The 21,269-nt window shown below is 41.6% G+C and overlaps 1 protein-coding gene across 1 annotated transcript in view; it reads left to right on the top strand.

Moving 5' to 3' along the window:
- Hivep2 (human immunodeficiency virus type I enhancer binding protein 2) overlaps positions 1-18,247 on the top strand; it is a 140,630-nt gene extending 122,383 nt beyond the window's left edge. Inside the window, exons 6-11 of the mRNA XM_013026946.1 lie at positions 13-2,568; positions 4,173-4,327; positions 6,252-6,427; positions 9,186-9,287; positions 9,802-10,697; positions 15,787-18,247. Of these exons, the coding sequence (XP_012882400.1) occupies positions 13-2,568; positions 4,173-4,327; positions 6,252-6,427; positions 9,186-9,287; positions 9,802-10,697; positions 15,787-16,611 (4,710 nt within the window). The 3' untranslated portion in view covers positions 16,612-18,247. The remainder of the gene's footprint in view (positions 1-12; positions 2,569-4,172; positions 4,328-6,251; positions 6,428-9,185; positions 9,288-9,801; positions 10,698-15,786) is intronic.
- Positions 18,248-21,269: the final 3,022 nt, after the last annotated feature.

Raw genomic sequence — 21,269 nt, forward strand, 5'->3', positions numbered from 1 at the left:
TGCCACGCGCAGCCGCGGCTGGTTCGCCAGCACAACATCCAGGTCCCCGAGATCCGCGTCACCGAGGAGCCCGACAAACCCGAAAAGGAAAAGGAGGCGCCCAGCAAGGAGCCCGAGAAGCCCGTGGAGGAATTCCAGTGGCCCCAGCGGAGCGAGACCCTCTCCCAGCTCCCCGCCGAGAAGCTGCCGCCCAAGAAGAAGCGCCTGCGCCTGGCCGACATGGAGCACTCCTCCGGGGAGTCCAGCTTCGAGTCCACGGGCACCGGCCTCTCCCGCAGCCCGAGTCAGGAGAGCAACCTGTCGCACAGCTCCAGCTTCTCCATGTCTTTCGAGAGGGAGGAGACCGTGAAGCTCGCCGCTCCCCCTAAGCAGGATGAGTTCGGGAAGCATTCCGAGTTCCTGACCGTCCCCGCCGGCTCCTACTCGTTGTCCGTTCCGGGCCATCACCACCAGAAAGAGATGCGACGTTGTTCCTCGGAGCAGATGCCTTGTCCCCACCCCACGGAAGTCCCGGAAATCCGGAGCAAATCCTTCGATTATGGGAACCTTTCCCACGCCCCCGTGGCCGGGGCATCCACCTCCACGCTATCCCCATCCAGGGAGAGGAAGAAATGCTTTCTGGTGCGGCAGGCTTCCTTCAGTGGCTCTCCAGAAATTGCACAAGGGGAAGCTGGGGTGGACCCTGGCGTCAAGCAAGAGCAGATGGAACAACTGCACGCAGGCCTCAGAGCCACGTGGCACCCCGGCCCGTCCTCCATGCTTCCGCCGCTCCCCACCGAGGACCCAGGCAAGCAGAGCGTGGGGCCTTGCGCTCCACTCAGCTCCGGGCCGCTCCACCTGGCCCAGCCTCAGATCATGCACATGGACAGTCAGGAACCTTCCAGAAATCCCTTGCTGCAGCCAACATCCTACATGACAAGCAAGCACTTATCGGAGCAGCCACATTTGTTTGCACATCAAGAGACGATTCCATTTTCTCCAATCCAGAACACTCTGTTTCAGTTTCAGTATCCTACGGTCTGCATGGTTCACTTACCAACCCAGCAGCCGCCCTGGTGGCAGGCGCATTTCCCTCCTTCCTTTACCCAGCATCCTCAGAAGAGCTACAGCAAGCCTTCTTTCCAGGCGGAGATCCATTCTAGCTATCCCTTAGAGCACATTGCAGAACACGCTAGAAAGAAATCTGCAGACCACGTGCACACAAAAGAGCAAACCTACCCGTGTTATTCAGGAACATCAGGGCTACACTCAAAGAACCTTTCTCCAAAGTTCCCGTCAGAACCTAGCAGTAAGTCCACGGAGACTCCTTCTGAGCAGCTTCTTCAGGAAGAGTTTGCCTCGGCAAATGCTGGGCCTTTGCAGTCCCTCCCAGGAACCGTGGTGCCTGTTCGGCTCCAGACACACGTTCCTTCCTATGGCAGTGTCATGTACACAAGCATCTCCCAGATACTTGGGCAGAACAGCCCTGCGATCGTCATATGCAAAGTTGACGAGAATATGACCCAAAGAACACTGGTCACCAACGCGGCCATGCAAGGGATAGGATTTAACATCGCCCAGGTGCTGGGGCCGCATGCAGGCTTGGAGAAATACCCCCTCTGGAAAGTACCTCAGACTCTACCCCTCGGCTTAGAATCCTCCATCCCCTTATGTTTACCTTCCACCTCAGACAGTGCCGCCTCTCTGGGAGGTAGCAAGCGGATGCTGTCTCCAGCCAGTAGCTTGGAACTCTTCATGGAAACAAAGCAGCAAAAACGGGTCAAAGAAGAGAAGATGTACGGACAGATAGTTGAGGAGCTCAGTGCGGTGGAGCTCACCAACTCAGACATGAAGAAGGGCCTCTCCCGCCCCCAGAAACCCCAGCTGGTTCGACAAGGGTGTGCCTCTGAGCCAAAGGATGGCTTGCAGTCAAGGTCATCTTCCTTCTCCTCCCTGTCACCTTCCTCATCTCAAGACTATCCATCTGCCAGTGGGCCATCCAGGGAGCCATTCCCTCCCAGCAGGGAGCTGCTTTCTGGTTCCAGAGCGCCCCCTTCTGGGCAGAAGTCCAGAAGGCTTTCAGATAGCAGAGAGTCCTCCGATGAATTAGATATCGATGAGACAGCCTCAGACATGAGCATGAGTCCTCAAAGTTCTTCACTGCCAACGGGAGATAGTCAGCAAGAAGAAGAAGGGAAGGGCCGGAAGATGCCCGTTGGCATGTTGGTCCACGTGGCTTCTGGCCCTGGCGGGAATGTGGCAAACTCCACACTTCTTTTCACAGATGTGGCAGATTTCCAGCAGATTCTTCAGTTCCCCAGTCTGCGGACAACAACTACTGTGAGTTGGTGCTTCTTGAATTATACAAAACCCAATTTCGTCCAACAGGCCACCTTCAAATCTTCGGTTTATGCTTCATGGTGCATTAGTTCTTGTAACCCCAACCCATCAGGATTGAACACCAAGACTACACTGGCTCTTCTGAGGTCCAAGCAAAAAATCACAGCAGAAATTTACACTCTGGCTGCTATGCACAGGCCGGGAACTGGCAAGCTTACATCATCCGGCGCTTGGAAGCAGTTTGCACAGGTAACTCACTCATTTCAGAAGGTTCTGGGTGATGGGTGTAATTCTGAGTAGACTAGATAATGATGGAAAGATAGCCTAAAATATACTGGCAAAATTAAGACCCTAATTGGGCTCTGTGCACTGAGGGCTCATGCGTGTAATTCTACCTACTCAGAGGCTAAGACCTGGAGGATAGTTGTTCAAATCCTGGGCAGAAAAGGCCATGAGACTCTGTTGCCAATTAACCCTCAAATAGCCAGCTTGAGCAGCATGGCCCTGTGGTAGAACACCAGCCAAGAGAGCGAGAGCCTGATACTCAGAGATGAAGCTCTAAAAAGATACATAAAAATGGAAAATCAGAATTAGGGGAGCACTGGGGAACAAAAGCCTTACTCAGAGATGGAAAAGTGGGTGACTGTCTCTAGTTCAGAGGATTCTGGGGCAAGAATTAACATATCTTCACCAACTGCCATGATGTTTCTCCCATTGAGAACAATCCCCATGGGTTGTTCTCCCATATGGCCAATATCAGAGAGGAATTCAGGGAATTGCAAAACAGAGACATAAAACAGGGAAGGGGATCCAGAAATGGAAGATCAGGAAGGAAGGAAGTGTGAACACTGACAGAACCATGATTGCCCAATGTCTAAGGCCTTATAGTCATTTGACAACATTTTTCCCTGAGATGTTTACTCCATTTATTTTCTCTTTAAAAAATCAACTTTTCCAAAAATCTTAGCAGGTTTGTTCTTGTATGACAATTACTTTTTTACATGTAAAATTACTATAAAAATGTTAATAAGAAGCATATTGAAATTCATGGCAAATTAAAAATGAAACGAATATAGGATTTTTTAGGGGGGGTCATGGGGCTTGAACTCTGGGCCTGGGCGCTGTCCCTCAGCCCTTCAAGCTCAAGGCTAGCACTCTACCACTTGAGCCACAGTGCCACTTCCGGTTTTCTGGTGGTTTATTGGAGATAAGAGTCTCATGGACTTTCCAGCCAGGCTGGCTTTGAACTTCGATCCTCAGATTTCAGCCTCCTGAGTAGCTAGGATTACAGGCATGAGCCACCAGCACCCGGCTTCTTTTTTTCTTTTCTTTCTTTCTTTTTTTGAACGTGTGCCTGTCCTGGCACTTGTACTCAGGGCCTTGGGCTCTTACTTGGCCATTTGTTCAAAGCTACTGTCCTACCACTTAAGCCATACCTTGCGGCTTTCTGCTAGTTAATTGGAGATTAGAGTCACTGATTTATCTGCCCAAGCTGGTTTCCAAGCAAGATCCTCAGATCTCAGCCTTATGAGCCATCAGTACCTGGCATGAGCCAGTGGCGCCTGGCTAGGATTTGAATGTTTAAATTTGTATCAGTTATTACTTTCCCTCCAATAATTTTTGAGACTGTTTAATATATAGATTGCAGATTGTTTTGGTTGCTATTTTAAAGTACAGTGTCTTGAAGTCTCTTTTTAGAGTTGTACAGAATAAATGATAATGAGTACCTGTGAATTACTGGGTTGAAGTTACATCATTTTTCTCTCATTTTATTCAGTGTCCCATATCTTAGGTAACCAGCCCCTGTGTCTTGGAGAAAGCATGTGAAGTTCCTCTCTCTTTTTGTCCTGCAGATGAAACCCGATGCATCTTTTATATTTGGCAGCAAACTAGAAAGGAAATTAGTGGGGAATATCTTAAAGGAAAGAGGGAAAGGAGATATTCATGGAGATAAAGATATTGGATCAAAACAAACTGAGCCAATACGAATTAAAATCTTTGAAGGAGGGTAAGTGCAAGTGGAAATGTCCAGTTGTATGACAAAGTAAATGGTCCTGGAATTTTATGTGGAAAAAAGAGTGTCTTCTTAAGTGTGTTCCACTTCCAGTCACATTTCTAAATTTGGCTGGTGATAGAAGCTGACTTCCTTCCCCTCCTCTTCCCTCTCCCCTCCTCTTTTCTTTTCTGTTTCTCTTTTGATAAGTTTAATAATTTAGTTACCTATATCGTTTATTTTCAGTCCTTTAAAGTAGCCTATCATGTAGATTTTTGGGTCTTCAGAACTGCTTATTGCAAATATTTTTATTTGTACAGGTTTTTTTTTCTAATGTACAGCTAAATTTTACCCAACCATTTGACTGTGTTTTATTATGGAAAGAAGTTAATCTGAGGCATTGAAGGCACAATGATGGGCTGTAGTAAGCTCGGAGTAGCCCTTCAAGAAAACTGGCTTTCTGTAAAGTTCTTTTATTTTATGTTCCTTAAGCAATTTCAGAATAGGGAAATGGAATGGGGAAAGGCATTTTGCATCTTTAGATTTTGTTCTATTATAAAATGTGAGATGAAAGACTAGTTTTGAAGAACAAGTTGAAGTTGGAATTTCTTGTTGAAAGTATAAAATTAAAGAAAGTAGCCAGGAAAAATTAACTTATTCATATATTTGACTCTAGTTAACTCTCATTTGGATTAGTACTGGCCATAATGTGGATAGTGTTAGGATTGTATAACATCCATAACAGAACTGGAATTAAAATGTATAAATGTTTTTTCTTCTCTTATGAATCCTTCCATTGATTGGATGATTAAAGTTGAGCTTGGTTTCCTTGCTGTTGATGGATGGGAAATATGCTATTCTCTTAGAATGAAAAACTATGAATCTGGTTCCTGTTAAGTAAGTGCACAGTAAAGGAGACATCCTGAATGATAGTTTACCTTTAGAAATTATAAGGGGAACCCTCTGAATGGAAAACCTTCCAAAATGACATCATACTCACAATTTTACTTACAATTCTAGCTGTGATTTAAAAGCTAAGGCTACTCATTGAACTAATTATTCTGTAAGCCTCCACTTCACTTTATGATATATCCTGTGTTATTGTATTGTAATCACAATGAAATATTAGACCACTGGGTAGCTATCTTCTCTTGATATAGCTAATCATTCGTTCATCTGTGTCTGGAATAGTTGAACTTAGATAGCCTTTCAAACCTCTCTATGAAAATCTTTCTGGGAAAAATGTAGATTGTATTAAAAATAGAACCTCCAGTTTTCATTATGCAACCCTACCTTCAAGAAGCCAATTGAAAGTTAGACTCCCCATCAGTACAGATTCATGATCCCTTGGAAGAGCAACTCAAAGCTGTAGACAGCAGTTGGTGAGATGAGCTCAGCCTGTGTTAAATGAGGAATTTCTGAGGCACTTGTATGCTGGGATGGTAAAAATAGAGTAGAAGCTAGCAGTGAAGGAAACTCTATTACCAGTTACACTTATTTTAGCAAATGTTGAGAGGGTCTGTACATGTACGTTTTAGATGATGTAATGTTAACAAATGATGCATGAAGCATGATGATTCCAATACATTGGTATCCCTTTTGGCTGTCCCTGATGGAAGGCTATCTGGAATCAAAGAGTGGGGAAGCCCAGGTCTGTAACTACTATTTGGGTATGTGTATTCCCTCTGAAGCGTGTATGTTCTACACCTATAAATTTACCCTTAATAGCACAGTCAGTTCCATGTAGGATTACATTTTGTTGCAGTAATCAGCTGACTGTCTAATTCTTCTGGTCATTTACTGTATGAATTTCATGAAAGGGAAGTTGACTAATTGTTGAGAAAGATTCCCAGGCCATGCAATGATTAGCTTTGGGCTTGGTGCATACAACATGCTAAGGGTATTTGAAACCATACTGGATTGCCTCTTTTCAAAACAGGTATAAATCAAACGAAGATTATGTATATGTGAGAGGACGTGGGCGAGGAAAGTATATTTGTGAAGAATGTGGGATTCGCTGTAAGAAACCAAGCATGCTGAAAAAACACATACGCACGCATACAGATGTTCGGCCTTATGTATGCAAGTTATGTAACTTTGCCTTCAAAACGAAAGGTACAAGTATGGGGGGGGTTAGAGGAAAAATACTTTTTCTATGACTATTTAATATTCTGAATACTACTTTGTAATTCACTTTAATCAATAGTAAGATGGTTTTGACCAGGCAATAACTTACAATTGTAATCCAGGCTACTTCAGAGGCAGAGATAGGAAGGTCATGGTACCTCATTAGTTTCGGGGGAAAAAAGATGGGATCTTACCTCAAAGACTAAGCTGGGCATGGTGATTCATGCCTGTAATTCCAGCTATATGGGAGGCAAAGGTAGAAGGATTGAGGTCCCAGGCCAATCAAAGCAAAAAGCCTAAGACCCTATATGAAAGACAAGTAAAGCAAGAGGAATTGAGGGCATGGCTCAAGTAATGGAACACTTGTCTAGGGAACATGAGGCCCTTTGTTCAAATCCAAGTACTCCTCTCCCACCATAAAAAAACCACAACATAAAACATACATAAAAACAGTAAGATAATGTTGTTTGTGTCAATGTGACTCCATGAAATTTTTTTTCTCTCCCTCATGTCAATGGTGATCAAAGGATGTTATGTGAGACTGCAAGGCTCCTTTTATGACTAATTAAGAGCTATAGATGTAGAGCCAGGCTAGTTGTCTCCAAAGGAAGTGGCTAAGAATTGCCTGGATAACCATTACTTCATGTTGGAAATGTTATGTGGTCTAGATAATATTTGCATCAGCTGCAGGAAGACAGTGCATACAGAGCAGTAGTAAAACAGGGCAGCAGCTGGGGAGAAGTCCTGTGCTCATGGTCAGTTTCAAACTTATAAATAATGTAGAGATCCACAGACTCCCAGGTGGGCCTGCCATCCATTCACAGGTGCATTAATTATGCATAGAAATCAGATGGCTTCTGTTCTGAGTATTTATCAGCACAGAGACAATTCCTTACTCTAAGGCCACAACTGTTAATCTTCAGAACTAGGCATACCCAGAAATGACATTTTATCATTTTCACATTTTAAGGTCTATTTTTTAACAGGCTAATTTATATAAAAATACGTTACCTCAAAGGTTGCTTCAGTTATATTTCTATCATCAAACCATAAGATAGTTCACTAAGTCTGATGTTCTAAAATTCAGACAGTAGTGCATTCGAGGGTGTTTGACTTTTGTATAGAAAAATGTGTTTTCCATCGGATCTACTGGATTCTGTGGACATCCTTCACCAACCTCTCACCATTTCCAGTGTCTTAACTTTTAATTTGAATGTCAAGTAATCTGCCACCATGAAGTCAGATAAATACCAGATGAAATAACACAATAGAGAAATGTATATCTGTTTTATAGCTCCAGATCCTAAATTTTTGTATTGATGTGACAGAAATGTAAACCTACAGCATTTCCACATAGCTGTTATTTCTTTATTAGAAAGGTATTTATATAACATGCATACGTCAATTAGAGCAACAAAAAAAGGTAGAAAGGGTTTGCATATGATCCTTTAAATACCTTCCACTTTTGCACAATTGTGACTTTCATATGTTTACTGAGAAGTTCCCTAGGAGATAAGAAAATAAAAACCTTTATTTTAGAACACAGGGCAAATTCACAGAAATAAGAAATGATAGATCTTCCTGTGCATATGAGTTCATGGGGAATATAGTTGTATTAGTTGTATGAAACCAGAAGAAGATAGATTTTTAGACTTTTTTTTTTTTTTTCAGTCATGAAACCTGAACTCTGGGCCTGGGCACTTCCCTCAGCTCTTCAGCTCAAGGCTAGCGCTCTACCACTTGAGCCACAGCTCCACCTCTTGCTTTTTCTGCTTACTTGGTGCTGAGGAATCAAACCCAGGGTCTCATGCATGCACTACCACTGAGCCACCTTCCCAGCCCCGTTTTAAGACATATTTTAGAAAATTGAATTAAACCTGCCTCTAATATATCATCCTGGAGTTTTAGCAAGAAAAATTTATTCTGAGATTTTACTCTCTGAGACTATGAGCATGTGCATGCGTCTCAGAATCATAAGGGCAGTAAAATATCTTTCTTCACCTTCTTCTCTTTCTCCTCCTTCTGTTTGTCCTACTCCTCCTCTTCTACTTTTCTTCTTTTGTTCACTCTCCTCTTTTCTTCCTTCTTTTCCTATTCTCCTTCCATGGAGTAAGGATGATTATACTAGTATTTTCAAATTTTCTCATAATCTATACACCAAAAAGGTAATCTTGCTGCTTTAGAATTTTAGAAATTGCTATTGTAAGTTAGAGTCCATATTCCCAATACACAAATGTTGAATAACGGAAATATTACCCCCTATAAGTAATTAGCTTAGATAGAATTTGTGTGGATCTTTCGATTCATTTACAAGGTTGGCTCTCACATTAGTTGGTGTAATTTTTCTTCTGACCAGTGAGGATCCTTGTAGATTAATCTTTATATGATCAATGACAGAAGGTCTAGAATTCATTGGGCACAATAAGATTATTTCATTATGAAATTTCTCTGAGGTGTGTGACCCAGCCTGTGTTGCTTTGTTCTAGCAGTCTGACTTTTTGGAAAGTTATTAGGGCCCTCTGGGGACAGAAAGGCTAACATAGCCTGTCTTGCTACTTTTGAAATGATGTGATTGTAGACTTCTACTGCTCTATTGTGAGAAAGAAAACTCAAGATTTAGAAACCAGATGTAATCGATAACAACACATTTATGTTATTCCAAATTTGTTCACTTCGTTGTTGGATTTGGAACAGTCTTCACCATTTGATAACCAATCGATTTCTCTCTTCTGGTTGTGTGTTCTAGGAAACCTAACAAAACATATGAAATCTAAAGCACACATGAAAAAATGCCTGGAGTTGGGAGTATCGATGACATCGGTGGATGATACAGAAACTGAGGAAGCAGGTGTGTCACCCTCGGGCTCTCTTACCTCTTCGCTGTGTGTGGGGAGCTTTGTGGCACAGTGAAAAAAGAAATGTAGCTATTTAAAAAAACTGACAGCATTTCATTTAATTACAAACTTCACGTCAAAAGTAAATTGGAAGCATGTGCAGTGGCTCACACTTGAAATAATCCTAGCTATGCAGGAGGCAGAGAGATCAGGAGGATCAAGGAAGATCCAAAAGGTCTCAAATGGGAGAATGCCTTCCTAGCCAGCACAAAGCAAACTCCTGTACAACCAAATAAGTAAAGTATTATCACTTGTTGGGGGTTTTCTGTGGGTAAAGTAATATTTGAGCATTAAGGTCCTACTCTGAAGTCCTTACTGTAGGGCAAGGATGAATCCAAACACATACATAGAAACATTAGAAGCAATGCGTGTACCCCATGAAAACTACCTAAAATCAGAGGTATAACTGTGCCTGGGTAAGGAAAGCTTTTGGATCTTGATCTGTCTTGTCTTATATGCTTGTTTTAGAAAATATGGAAGATTTGCACAAAGCAGCTGAGAAGCATAGTATGTCCAGCATTTCAACTGACCACCAGTTCTCAGATGCTGAGGAATCGGATGGTGAAGACGGAGATGATAATGATGACGATGATGAAGATGATGATGACTTTGATGACCAGGGAGATTTGACACCAAAAACAAGATCGAGAAGTACCAGTCCTCAGCCTCCCAGATTCTCCTCCTTGCCTGTGAATGTTGGCACCGTACCCCATGGAGTTCCTTCTGACAGTTCCCTGGGACATTCTTCCTTGATCAGCTATTTGGTGACTCTGCCAAGTATTCAGGTTACTCAGCTCATGACACCCAGTGATTCGTGTGAAGATACTCAGATGACAGAATACCAGAGGTTATTCCAGAGCAAAAGTACAGATTCGGAACCAGACAAAGACAGGTTGGACATCCCCAGCGTCATGGATGAGGAAGGCATGCTATCTTCAGAGCCCAGCTCTTCCCCGAGGGACTTCTCCCCCTCAAGCCGCCATTCCTCACCTGGATATGATTCTTCTCCCTGTCGAGATAATTCGCCAAAGAGGTATCTGATACCCAAAGGAGATTTGTCACCTCGAAGACATCTATCACCTCGAAGAGAGCTGTCACCCATGAGACATCTGTCACCAAGAAAGGAAGCTGCACTGAGGAGAGAGATGTCTCAGAGGGATGCTTCCCCGAGAAGGCATTTGTCTCCCAGGAGGCCACTGTCTCCTGGGAAAGACATCACAGTGAGAAGAGACCTCTCTCCCAGAAGAGAGAGAAGATACATGACTACCATAAGAGCACCGTCTCCCAGAAGGGCTTTATACCACAACCCACCATTATCCATGGGGCAGTATTTGCAAGCAGAACCAATTGTATTGGGGCCTCCTGTAAGTATACCTCACTCTCTCTTCCTGTATAAGCTGCAGCTCACTGGAGCCTCTTAATAACACATTGCTGTGGTATGCATTATAACCTGGAGCTAGGGGAGGAGTGAACTTGCTGGCTGAAAATAGCAGACATTTTTATTGCATGCTGTTGTCAGTAGCACAGCTGTGGCAATACTCCCAGAGTAACATCGTGGCAGAGCAGTAGCATGCTTCCAGTTGGGAACAGGTGAAGCCTTTGAAGCTTAACTAATTATAAACATTGGGCTTTATGTGACTAACAAAAATGGAGCTACTGGAATGCCTGATTGCAGAGACACAGAGTGTTAGGTATCGCTGACACATACTCTTCTCCAAGAGAGGAGTCCAAAACTTCTTGCTGAAAAATGCACTCACTGTATATTTAAAATTAAAATGTAAAATAACTATATTTTAAAATGCACTTGCTGTGAGTGAATGGACATGTGAAGCTAGTACCCTTGCTGAAAGAGAGCCAGGGGACAACATTCCAAGATTTCGAGTGCGCATCGTCATTATAGACTAAGATGACAGCAGATGGGCATGGGTTATTTGGAAGCCAAAGGTTTAATACAAGTCCATAGAAGAGCCCCTCTTCTGCTCTGACGCAGCAGACTATTGTTGCGTCTCTGTTGGTGGAGGATTCGCAAAAGTAAGGCAGGCACTTAGCACAGGCGGAGTGTGAGAGCTTGGGAGTTTGTGCTCGACTTGGTTTTTGGTTTCCTGGTCTGCGTTTCTTCTTGTACTCTCAGTGCCCTGGATTCTGTAGCAGTATCCTTGCCAGCCATCGTAAGCATGGCTAGCTCCTAGCTCAATCCTGTCTAAGTCTTGGTAGCCACTTCCTCCCTGCCATCTCCTTCCACCACCTAGAATCATAGGCTCAGGCTGTCATTCTAAACTGTAGGAAGGCTCCCTGCTGTTTTCTAACACCTCCAATGCCCACCCCAACTCTGGGTAGCACAGAGCCTACAGAGACATGAGCACCAATCCAGACACATCTTATCTGCAAATCTAACAAATTAATAAGCTAGGAGAAAGAAGAACATTTCTGTAAGATTTTGTGTCCTAGAAAAGTTGAAAGGCGAGATCTTCTGCAATCTCTGCCACTGCAGCTCGAATAGAGAGCCCATAAATCCTTCCAGTTGTCTGACTGCAGCGCTGGGATGAGCGTCAAATCCTTTCCCTTGTAGAGACACAGGTGCATGAGCCCAACCTCAGCCTGTTCTCCCTGCACATCTCATGCTAGCATTGGCCCAGTGGACTGGGACTGGCCTGTGTGAGGTGCTAGAGCATATTCAGTCAAGTAAATCATAAAAGCAAAGCCATGAATACAGCCACGCTGTGGTAAAAATGATAACTCATAATCACATTAGGCAAAGGAATTGAAGGAGCAGATTTAAAGGAATTCATCTAATTCTTGGAAATGTTCTTAGAATTTTGTTGTCAAAAAGAGATTGGTTTGATTAGTAACTGAGTTTGCTCCAGTTTTCTTTTTAATTTTGCTGTTTAGTTCTATTATGTTGTTTTAAAATATCTATGCAGCTGTATATTTGATAGGCATATTTTTGTGTATATATATATATATATATGTTTTGTTTTGTTTTTTGTCAGTCGTGGGGCTTGAACTCTGGGCTTGGGTGCTGTTCCTGTGCTCTTCAGCTCAAGGCGAGCGTACGTACTACCACTTGAGCCACAGCACCACTTCCAGTTTTCTAATGATTTATTGGAGATAAGACTTTCCTGCCCCAGCTGGCTTTGAACCGTGATCCTCAGATCTCAGCCTCCTAAGTAGCCAGGGTTACAGGCATGAACCACTGTCGCCTGGCTAGACTTTTATATTTTACCATTGATGAAGTCTTTAGTCTCTTCCTCAATATCATTCTTTTTGGAGAATCTATCACCTGTTACTTTGTTCTTGTGATATGAGAGAAGAGATCTGAGAATTGTTCATCAATAGGAATTTAGGTTCCAAGCAGTTCCCACATTATGTTTTCTCATGCCATTGTGAGGTCAGGGCAAAATAGATACATGCCTGTGTCAACAGACTAGACTTAACAATGCCCCAAGAGATATTTCTCCTGGCTGATTATGTCACATGAAGATTTTACCCTCTCTAATAATGTATGAACCTATCAAAATGGAATAATACTACCAATAATCCTTTCTGAGAATTCCTGTTTTGTCTTTTTGTTTGTCTCTGATGGAGAACTCACAGGGTGGTGACTCTAGTGTGTAGAGACCTTAGAGCCCAATGTGATAACTGGATTTTCTAGCTTAGTCTGGACACAGGGTCCAGGGAGTGGGTTTAGAGACACTATGTGTCACTGCATTTCCTACTTCACTGTCATTTCTGCTCTATACCTTCTAATTGGTTTTTATTTCAAGATAGATAATTAGAGTGTTCATTCCATAATTTTTTAAAAAATGTAAGTACAAGGGCTTGAACCCAGGATCTGGACACTGCCTTAGCTTTTCCACTTAAGGCTAGCTCTACAACTTGAGCCACAGCTCATCTTCTAGCTTCTTGGTGGATAATTGGAAGTAAGACTCTCCAGATTTTCATGTCTGGGCTGGCTTTGAACCATGATACTTAGATTGAGTGGCTAGAATTACAGCAATGAGGCACTGTTGCCTGATAATTTTTGAAGATGTACCATGTATGTCTCAGGCGTAAGGATGAAATAACGTAGAGTTTCTAGTCTTGTCTTTAAAAACAAGCAAACAAATATATTTCTACTTTCATAAATAGGAAAAATAAAAGCTAGACTTGTCTTTCATTTTCTCGTCCATAAAAAAGACAAGTTTGGATTGCCCCTGAGCAGGATGGAGGTTGTCTGTGTGATCATGGACAAGTCACTTCACCCCTTGGCCACAGTTTACAAAATTCTGGCAGCCAGTGAGGTGGGCTGTGCACATATCTGTCCCTGGAAGAATTAGCCATTCATCTGCAGTGAATGCTGGAGTGGACTGTCCCAGGACAGGGCTGATCTCAAGCTTGGTAATGCCCCACCAGTGACTAAACACAGATCCGTCACCCCTCCTCTTGCATGCTGCCTTACTGATAGACTGTTGAAAAGATGAATAGCTTTAGGACATATTCAGTATATTCAACACTCTACTTGCAACCCAGAATCAAGGATCTCAAGTGATTTTCTGTAATGGTACGTGTCTCCCATTGGCTTCCGCACATCCCTTCTTTAGTTCTCCCTCCCCCAGTTCTCCCTCCTCCCTCCCCCACCCCTGAGATACACTTTCTGATGAGTTATATGCAATAGATGTCTCAAAATTACAGTCAGAAGTAAAATGGAAAAGATGGCCATGCCATATTTTTTAAACTTGAAATTTTGATAAATGTGATTAAGAGAAAATTCACTTCATTATCTTCAAAGATTGGAGTCATACGCACGATAGTTCTTCTGCCTTAAAAAGAGTGTGATAGAATGCCCTTTTCTGAACCAGAGCAAATATGAGAAAGATTTTGTGTGTATGAGACATTTAATTGATTCTTCCTAATACATTCAAAATTCACACCTTCCCTAGCTTATGACATCCTGGTGATTATACCATTTCATACGTATTTCCAGAATAAATCTCTTTTTTCCTTCAGTTTGAATATAGTGTAGCCCAGAGCAGAGTAAATGCCAAGCATGGCACACAGTAATAGAGATAATGCATAATTTATAGTTCCTGAGCCGGACTCCGGTCTAAATAAAGCTAGATGAATGCTTAAGGGTATAGAGTATTGCTTGAATTTTAAAACAGAAACATCTTTGAAATGAATTAGAATAGTTTTGTCTTTCTCGTGGATTGCTACCATAGTTGAGAAGATTTTATCTAAGTTCTCAAACCAAACAAACAAGTTCTTTCAAATAGAGTGATCCATATGAGGTAAGATTAGATACCCTTAAAACCCACTAATCTGAATTTTGCTACAGAAACATACATAGACGGTAAGTTCTCCATTTTCAGGACTGAAGTAAGAAGATCTGTACTTTTGGCTCCAGATTTTAAACTTTTTTTTTCTCCCCTCAGTACTAGGGTTTAAACTCGGGGCCTGTGTGTGCTAGTCACACCTCCAGCTCAAGTGTGTATTTGCTTGGTTGTTTCTTTATTTGCTGATACTACGGCTTGGAATCAGGGCCTGGGTACTGTCCCTGAGCTTTTCTGCCCAAGACTAGTGCCCTACCACTTGTGCCACAGCTCCACATCTAGCTTTTTATGGTTAGTTGGAGATGAACTTTCTTGCCTAGGCTGGCTTTGAACAATGATCCTTAGATCTCAGCCTCCTAAGTAGCTAGGATTACAGGCTCAAGCCACCAGTGCCTGGCATGTTGAAATATTCTTAATTCATGAATTCCAAGAAAATATTGAAGTGAAAATAATATCAACAGAAGAATCAAGACCCAATTATCTTAGTTTCCTAGTTAGCAAGCTGAATGCGAATGTTTTGTTAAAAACTACTCAGACAGATAGTTTTCTTAGGAAGAGACTACTGGAATAAGATTTAACTGGGCTTGGTTTGTGATTTGATGAAAAACTTGCTTTTTGAATTGGACATTTAGACCAGTGTCTTTTGAATTTAAAACTCCATTATTAGCGTTGTTTTTATCATTATTGTTAGGTACTTTCCATTGACCATGTCAGTTTGTGAGTACAATGCATTTTGATCAATGTCACCCCTCCCATCCTCTTTCCGCATCTCTAACATCACTAATGTTTGTTAACATTTTGGATTAGGTGTTTTGTTGTTTGTTTGTTTTTGTCTATCAATTATCCATTGTTTTCTTCTCTTTCTCTTACGAAGACCATACATCCTATGATGTGTCTCCAATGGCAAGTCCACTGAGTTATTGTCTTGCTGTTTAAAAACAGCAAGAGTGACACCCTCATTTCGAGATTAGAAGATGCAACTAGGAGACCCCTTCTGATCCAAGAAGTGGAAAGTTGCTATAGGGATAGGTAGCTTACTCTGCCTAGCTAACTGTTGCCAGTTGAGTTAGTGAGCATGAAGTCACTCCACTCAGCAGGAAGCACCGTTGGATCTGAATCTTGTGCTCTCTCTTTTCCTGTACAGAACTTAAGAAGAGGATTACCTCAGGTTCCTTACTTCAGTCTCTATGGAGACCAAGAAGGTGCTTATGAACATCCAGGCTCCAGCCTTTTCCCTGAGGGTCCTACTGACTATGTCTTCAGTCATCTTCCACTTCACTCTCAGCAACAAGTGCGAGCTCCTATCCCCATGGTGCCAGTTGGTGGGATCCAAATGGTTCACTCCATGCCGCCCGCCCTTTCTGGTTTACATCCTCCGCCCACCTTGCCTCTGCCCGTGGAGGGCTCCGAGGAGAGGAAAGGAGGAGGGCTAGGGGAGCCCTTCCTGAAGGACCCCTATGCTCTCTCCAGGCAGCGGGAGAAGCGAGCCCCTCACATTCTGTCGGCATCGGGTCTGCCCACCACTTCCTCCTCTCCTCGGCTATTGATGAAGCAGAGCACTTCGGAAGACAGCCTAAATTCGACAGAGAGGGAACAGGAAGAAAACATCCAGACTTGTACAAAAGCCATTGCCTCTCTCCGGATTGGCACAGAAGAGGCAGCCCTGCTGGGGGCTGATCAGCCAGCCCGGGCGCCCGATCCCCTCCAGAAACCCTTGGAAAGTGCACACGCTAGCATTAGACACTTTAGTGGGCCTGAGCCAGGTCAACCCGGTACCTCAGACTCCCACCCTGACTTGCATGATGCTGAAAAGGACAACTTTGGTACATCCCAGACTGCATTAGCTCCCCCCACGTTTTACAGTCAGAGTTGTGTGGACCAGGGCCCATCAGACTTTGACAGAAGCGAGGAATTTCCTTCAAGCACAGAGGAAGGCAAGGGACCTTCAGAGAAGAGTCAGCTACCTTGATGGAAGATGCATGGGAACTTTCATTTTCCACATTTCCCCCTCTTTCTGTTTTTGTTTTTCTAGGAATAGAGGTAATCAAGTTTATAGCATGCCTGTCCTAAGTTACGGTAGTTTGCTCTTATATATACTTTTGTTATTTCAAAAGAATTAGGGAAATTAACATGTCATCATGAGCCTGACCAAAACAAAATTTGAAATTAACCTATTGGGTCTGGTACTTTTAAAATTGTACAGATGTTTGTGCCTTTTCTTTACTTTGCTTATATTCTTATAAGCATTTTTTAGCAGTACTTTGTACATATTTTAGAATTTGTGTATCTGCTTTGTAATAAATGTAATTTCTTTCCTTTTTTGGACACTTGGATTGAAATGATGTAAAGCAAAACAGCATCAATATATATGTGAGGTTGCACTAAAACATATTTTTATATGATAAAAACTGAACAGCTTTTATGTACAGCTCTGATTCTGTAATACTAATATTTATTTACTTTGTTTCATAAATTATACATTTTTTCTTAATGTTGTGGATTGCTTTTCTATGTGAAGCATGGGATTTACTGTTGCGTAACTAGAACAAAAATGTACATTGTAAACAAGATATTTAAACTAGAGTATCTTATTATGCACTTATGCATTAGTTACAAGAAAAAAAAGATAAAGGATGTATCAGTCAGTTCTTGTAAATTTTTTTGTCTATTGTTTGCTGGATTGACTATAACTTAAGTGCTGATTGTGATTTTAAACTGATAGTACCGTACAGCATTAAAGTAAACAATGTGCTATTGTGAGTTTTTTCAAAGCTTTATAAATCAGTTATAAATAATATTAAAAGTATTTGGTCTTACGTGAACATGTTGATCTATATACTCATCTAAAATATGGGAAAACATTCCACCCCATGTAAATATGTACAAGTGCATCACTGGTACAATTTTATGTAACTCAATTGGACACTAGGTTGCCACAGACCTATGCTAGGGTGTCTTTAGAAATCAAAGTGACAGAGCACATGGGACTGTGGTAGAGCTTGGTTATCGGCCGGCCCGGTGGCTTGGCAGGCAGTGCCGTGCGCTGCCCATGGAGAAGACCTGAGGTTAGCAATCTCCTTGGTTCTTGCAGCACAGGGTGGCAACTGTAACTAAGGATGCATGGAGGGGTTGGGCTTGGACTCTGAGGGCTGAATGTGGAAGCCAGGAAGGGGGCGGAGACCCGCTCCCGGACCCTTCCCACCGGCCTGTCCACAAGGTAACAGGGTGAACACCAGCGTTAGGAGAAGTCCCCTTACCCTTTTGAATGGGGTAAAGTGTCACGCTCCTGGCTGTCTCAGGGGGAATGGAGAAGAGAAGTTTTCATGGAAGAGAAACTTTTGGAAAGATGATGCTTTTTGTATTTAACATTTCAGAATGGCTTTTGATGTGTGTCAAAGATGGAAAGATTCTTTGTAGGTCTGGAAGTACAGAGGGAGTGATACAGCAACATGTGTACACGCACGCACACATGTGTGCACGCACACACAATCTGGGTTATCTTTGTGCTATATAGTGGATTATAATTCTGTGAAACCAAGTTTGTATATTGAATTACATTAAGGAGTGTTCTTTAAAAAGAGAAATAAATATACAATTACATGCTTGAGGTGTCTAGTTCTTATGTGTTATTTTACATTTTTAATTTTCCATTTTTCTTTCTAAAGGAATTTTGGGGCTAATAGAACACCATCCAGGCTTCGGGGCTCTATCAAACCTGAGGCACACTGATTACAAAGGCTTTAACAAACAGCAAGATAGTTACTGGTTTCCATTGCCCATCTCATTAGAAGAGCTAGTGGTCACTACCTTGTAGACTCTAGAAATGGAAACATCCAAATCTAAGCTTGGCAATATACATTATATCCAAAGAGAAGTCTCAGGAATGAAGCAAGTTACCATTTCTCTTCTGCCTGCCTCTCACCTCACAGACACATCTGGAAACTCCACTGAGGAAACCCTTTATTTTTGCTGAGATTCCTAGTATGTTATGCAATATAAAATATCAATAAATCATAGGATTTTTATGATCAAGAGTAGATCCCTTTTAGTAATAAAAGCAGAAGCTCATGAAAGGTCAAAAATCAGCATTCCTATGATAAAAATCTCAAATTGGTAGATTTACCACCTACCTATTTTATGATCCAGACTGTCTTTTTTAAACTATGTTTTACAAAGGTGAATTAAAGGGCAACAACTCACTAGCTTAACATCTATAGCTTACCAGGAAGAATCCTTGAAACATTTTGATCGTGGAGGGTAATTTTTGTGTCATTCCTTATGAGCCTGGTGTGGTGGTGGTGGTAATGGCAGTGGTGTGTGTGTGTATGTGTGTGTGTGAGAGAGAGAGAGAGATCCCAGGCTACTTCAGCTCTTTTCTTTCTTCTTTACCTATTTTATCAGTCATGGATTCACTATTTACCCATGTACTCATGGTTACCTACAATTACTTGGTGTCATGATGGTCATTTAGAGTGAATAAGAGAATTTTTGTCATCAAGATACTCAAGTAAATAGACATGGGCAAATATAATCACTAAGGAGAGAGCAATCACCTTGCTGATAATAAGAAAGAGGAGGCTGCATTACAGAGATAGTTTTGGAACATAACTTTGAAATGATATATTGACTGACTAACAATTTTTCACCCTACTTTGGAACACCTGTATTGTGCACAAAGTATACAGTAGTGAGATAAAATCTTTACCTTTAGGGAGTTTCTATCCCACTGGGGATAACACTATTTTTTCAAAAAAATGGGAAAGCAGCTAAATGATCCAAGATGCATGAACCATAAATGTGCTAAAAAAAATACTGAAATGCAATTAGTACCTGCATAGCAAGGCCAAGCTAGAAAGGCTCTGCAAAGTCCTAGTCTGGCCTCTTGATCTGGCTCTGTAACCAATGAGGTGCCAAGAAAATGGTCTCATTGTGGCAGCGATTATTAAATAGGAGAAAAAGCACTGTTGAAACATACAGAGAAGATGGATTTTGAAGGAAAACAAGGCAGGGAGACCAGTTACAAGCATTCAATGTTTTTGCCATGGAAATAAAAGCAGCAACAATCCAAACAAACAGACAAGTGGTCTTGGAGAAAGAAGGAACAGGTTTACTAAATGAAGAGGAACTGATAGTAGACTGCTTTGGTTTAGAGGGTGAAAGGATAAAGGTTTTCAGTGGAGCAATGGAATGTCATTTGCAGAGAGAGAGAGGAAGAGAGAGAAAGAGAATAAATATGTAGGAAATGTGGATTATAAAAAGCTTTCAGCCTCAGAAAATTTGGAAATTGCCTTGCCAGTTCTTATCACTTAGATTTAACTGAGTGTTGTCATGGATGAAACCTCTAAATAGTACACTGAGGAATGGAACAGAACTCCTATGGACAAGGAACATATGAACCGGAGAAGATGGACTGGAGACAACACATTTTGTGTGCTGACCACTCATATACATGAGGTTGGGGCATTTGTAATAACTTCATTTTTATAAGTCGTCTTAAGAAATTCCCAGAAAAACAAAGCTTATGAACATATATTTAGGAAAAACAAAATTATTTAGCAATGGTAGTTACTTGGTAGCATTAAAAGACAGCTTTACTGTTAAGCTGTTGAGAGATTATTGCACTAAGAGGTTTGAGGACAGCTCAGTAGTAGAGCACTTCTAGCATGCCTGGGGCCATAGGCATGATTTCTAGTAAAATACACACACACACACACACACACACACACACACACACACAGTTCGGGAGACAATTAAACTGACATCACGTACAAATGTCTTTTTTCAAAGCTTATGATCCAGTAAAGTTAGATGAAATTTTCAAGGAAAAATGGAAGGTTCATTTCAGAACCAAGGCTAAAATTGGTACTTGTTAACACTGTCTGGATTTGCTTAAAGAACCTTTTCTAATTATTTATACTCCACTCACATCAGCATTATAATCATAATTTACAGTGAAATTTGTTCAGAGTTGAACAAGATCAGGATGCTACAAGAAGCATCAAACTAATTTCTGCCCTGGATAGCTAAGATTAGTACTAGCTTAGAATATGTTGCTACATATGGTTGCATGTATTTTACCATAGTGTAGAATTTCCCCACACACTCATGGGCTTGTTAGCCATAAACAGGGCCTAGTAATCTCCCTGCCTTCTGAGTATAAAGAAACAAAAGCTTAAACATACTCTATATGTAGCAATGAACCCATCTTGGCCTTATAATTACCAAAGACAATGATAGAAATTGTCTTATTTAGCACTAAAATGTGTCTAAAGTTAATGATGGAGAAGTACCATTTCTCAATATTCAAGAAATCTCTAGATCATTTTATGAGTGCATATCCATTGCTTACAAAAACCAAGACATCTTTAGAAATCCAGCCACCCAATTCTGTTCACTAAATACTGTTGGATAATGTACTTCAGAGTCAGCAATAGACCTTGGCATGTTTTTTAATTCCAAGTAGCCTTCAAGCCTTCTTGTCTTCTTAAAATACAAGTTTAATATGTTGTGATGTTAGTACAATTTCATCTCAGCAAACCAATGAATACAATGATTTTGATGATATACTTCATTAATTCATTTGACATCACGTTAAGGAAAAAAAAACACTTTAAAATAGAAACTTAA

Source organism: Dipodomys ordii, unplaced genomic scaffold (genome assembly GCF_000151885.1).
Source record: "Dipodomys ordii isolate 6190 unplaced genomic scaffold, Dord_2.0 Scaffold98, whole genome shotgun sequence".
Taxonomy (NCBI): Eukaryota; Metazoa; Chordata; class Mammalia; order Rodentia; family Heteromyidae; genus Dipodomys; species Dipodomys ordii.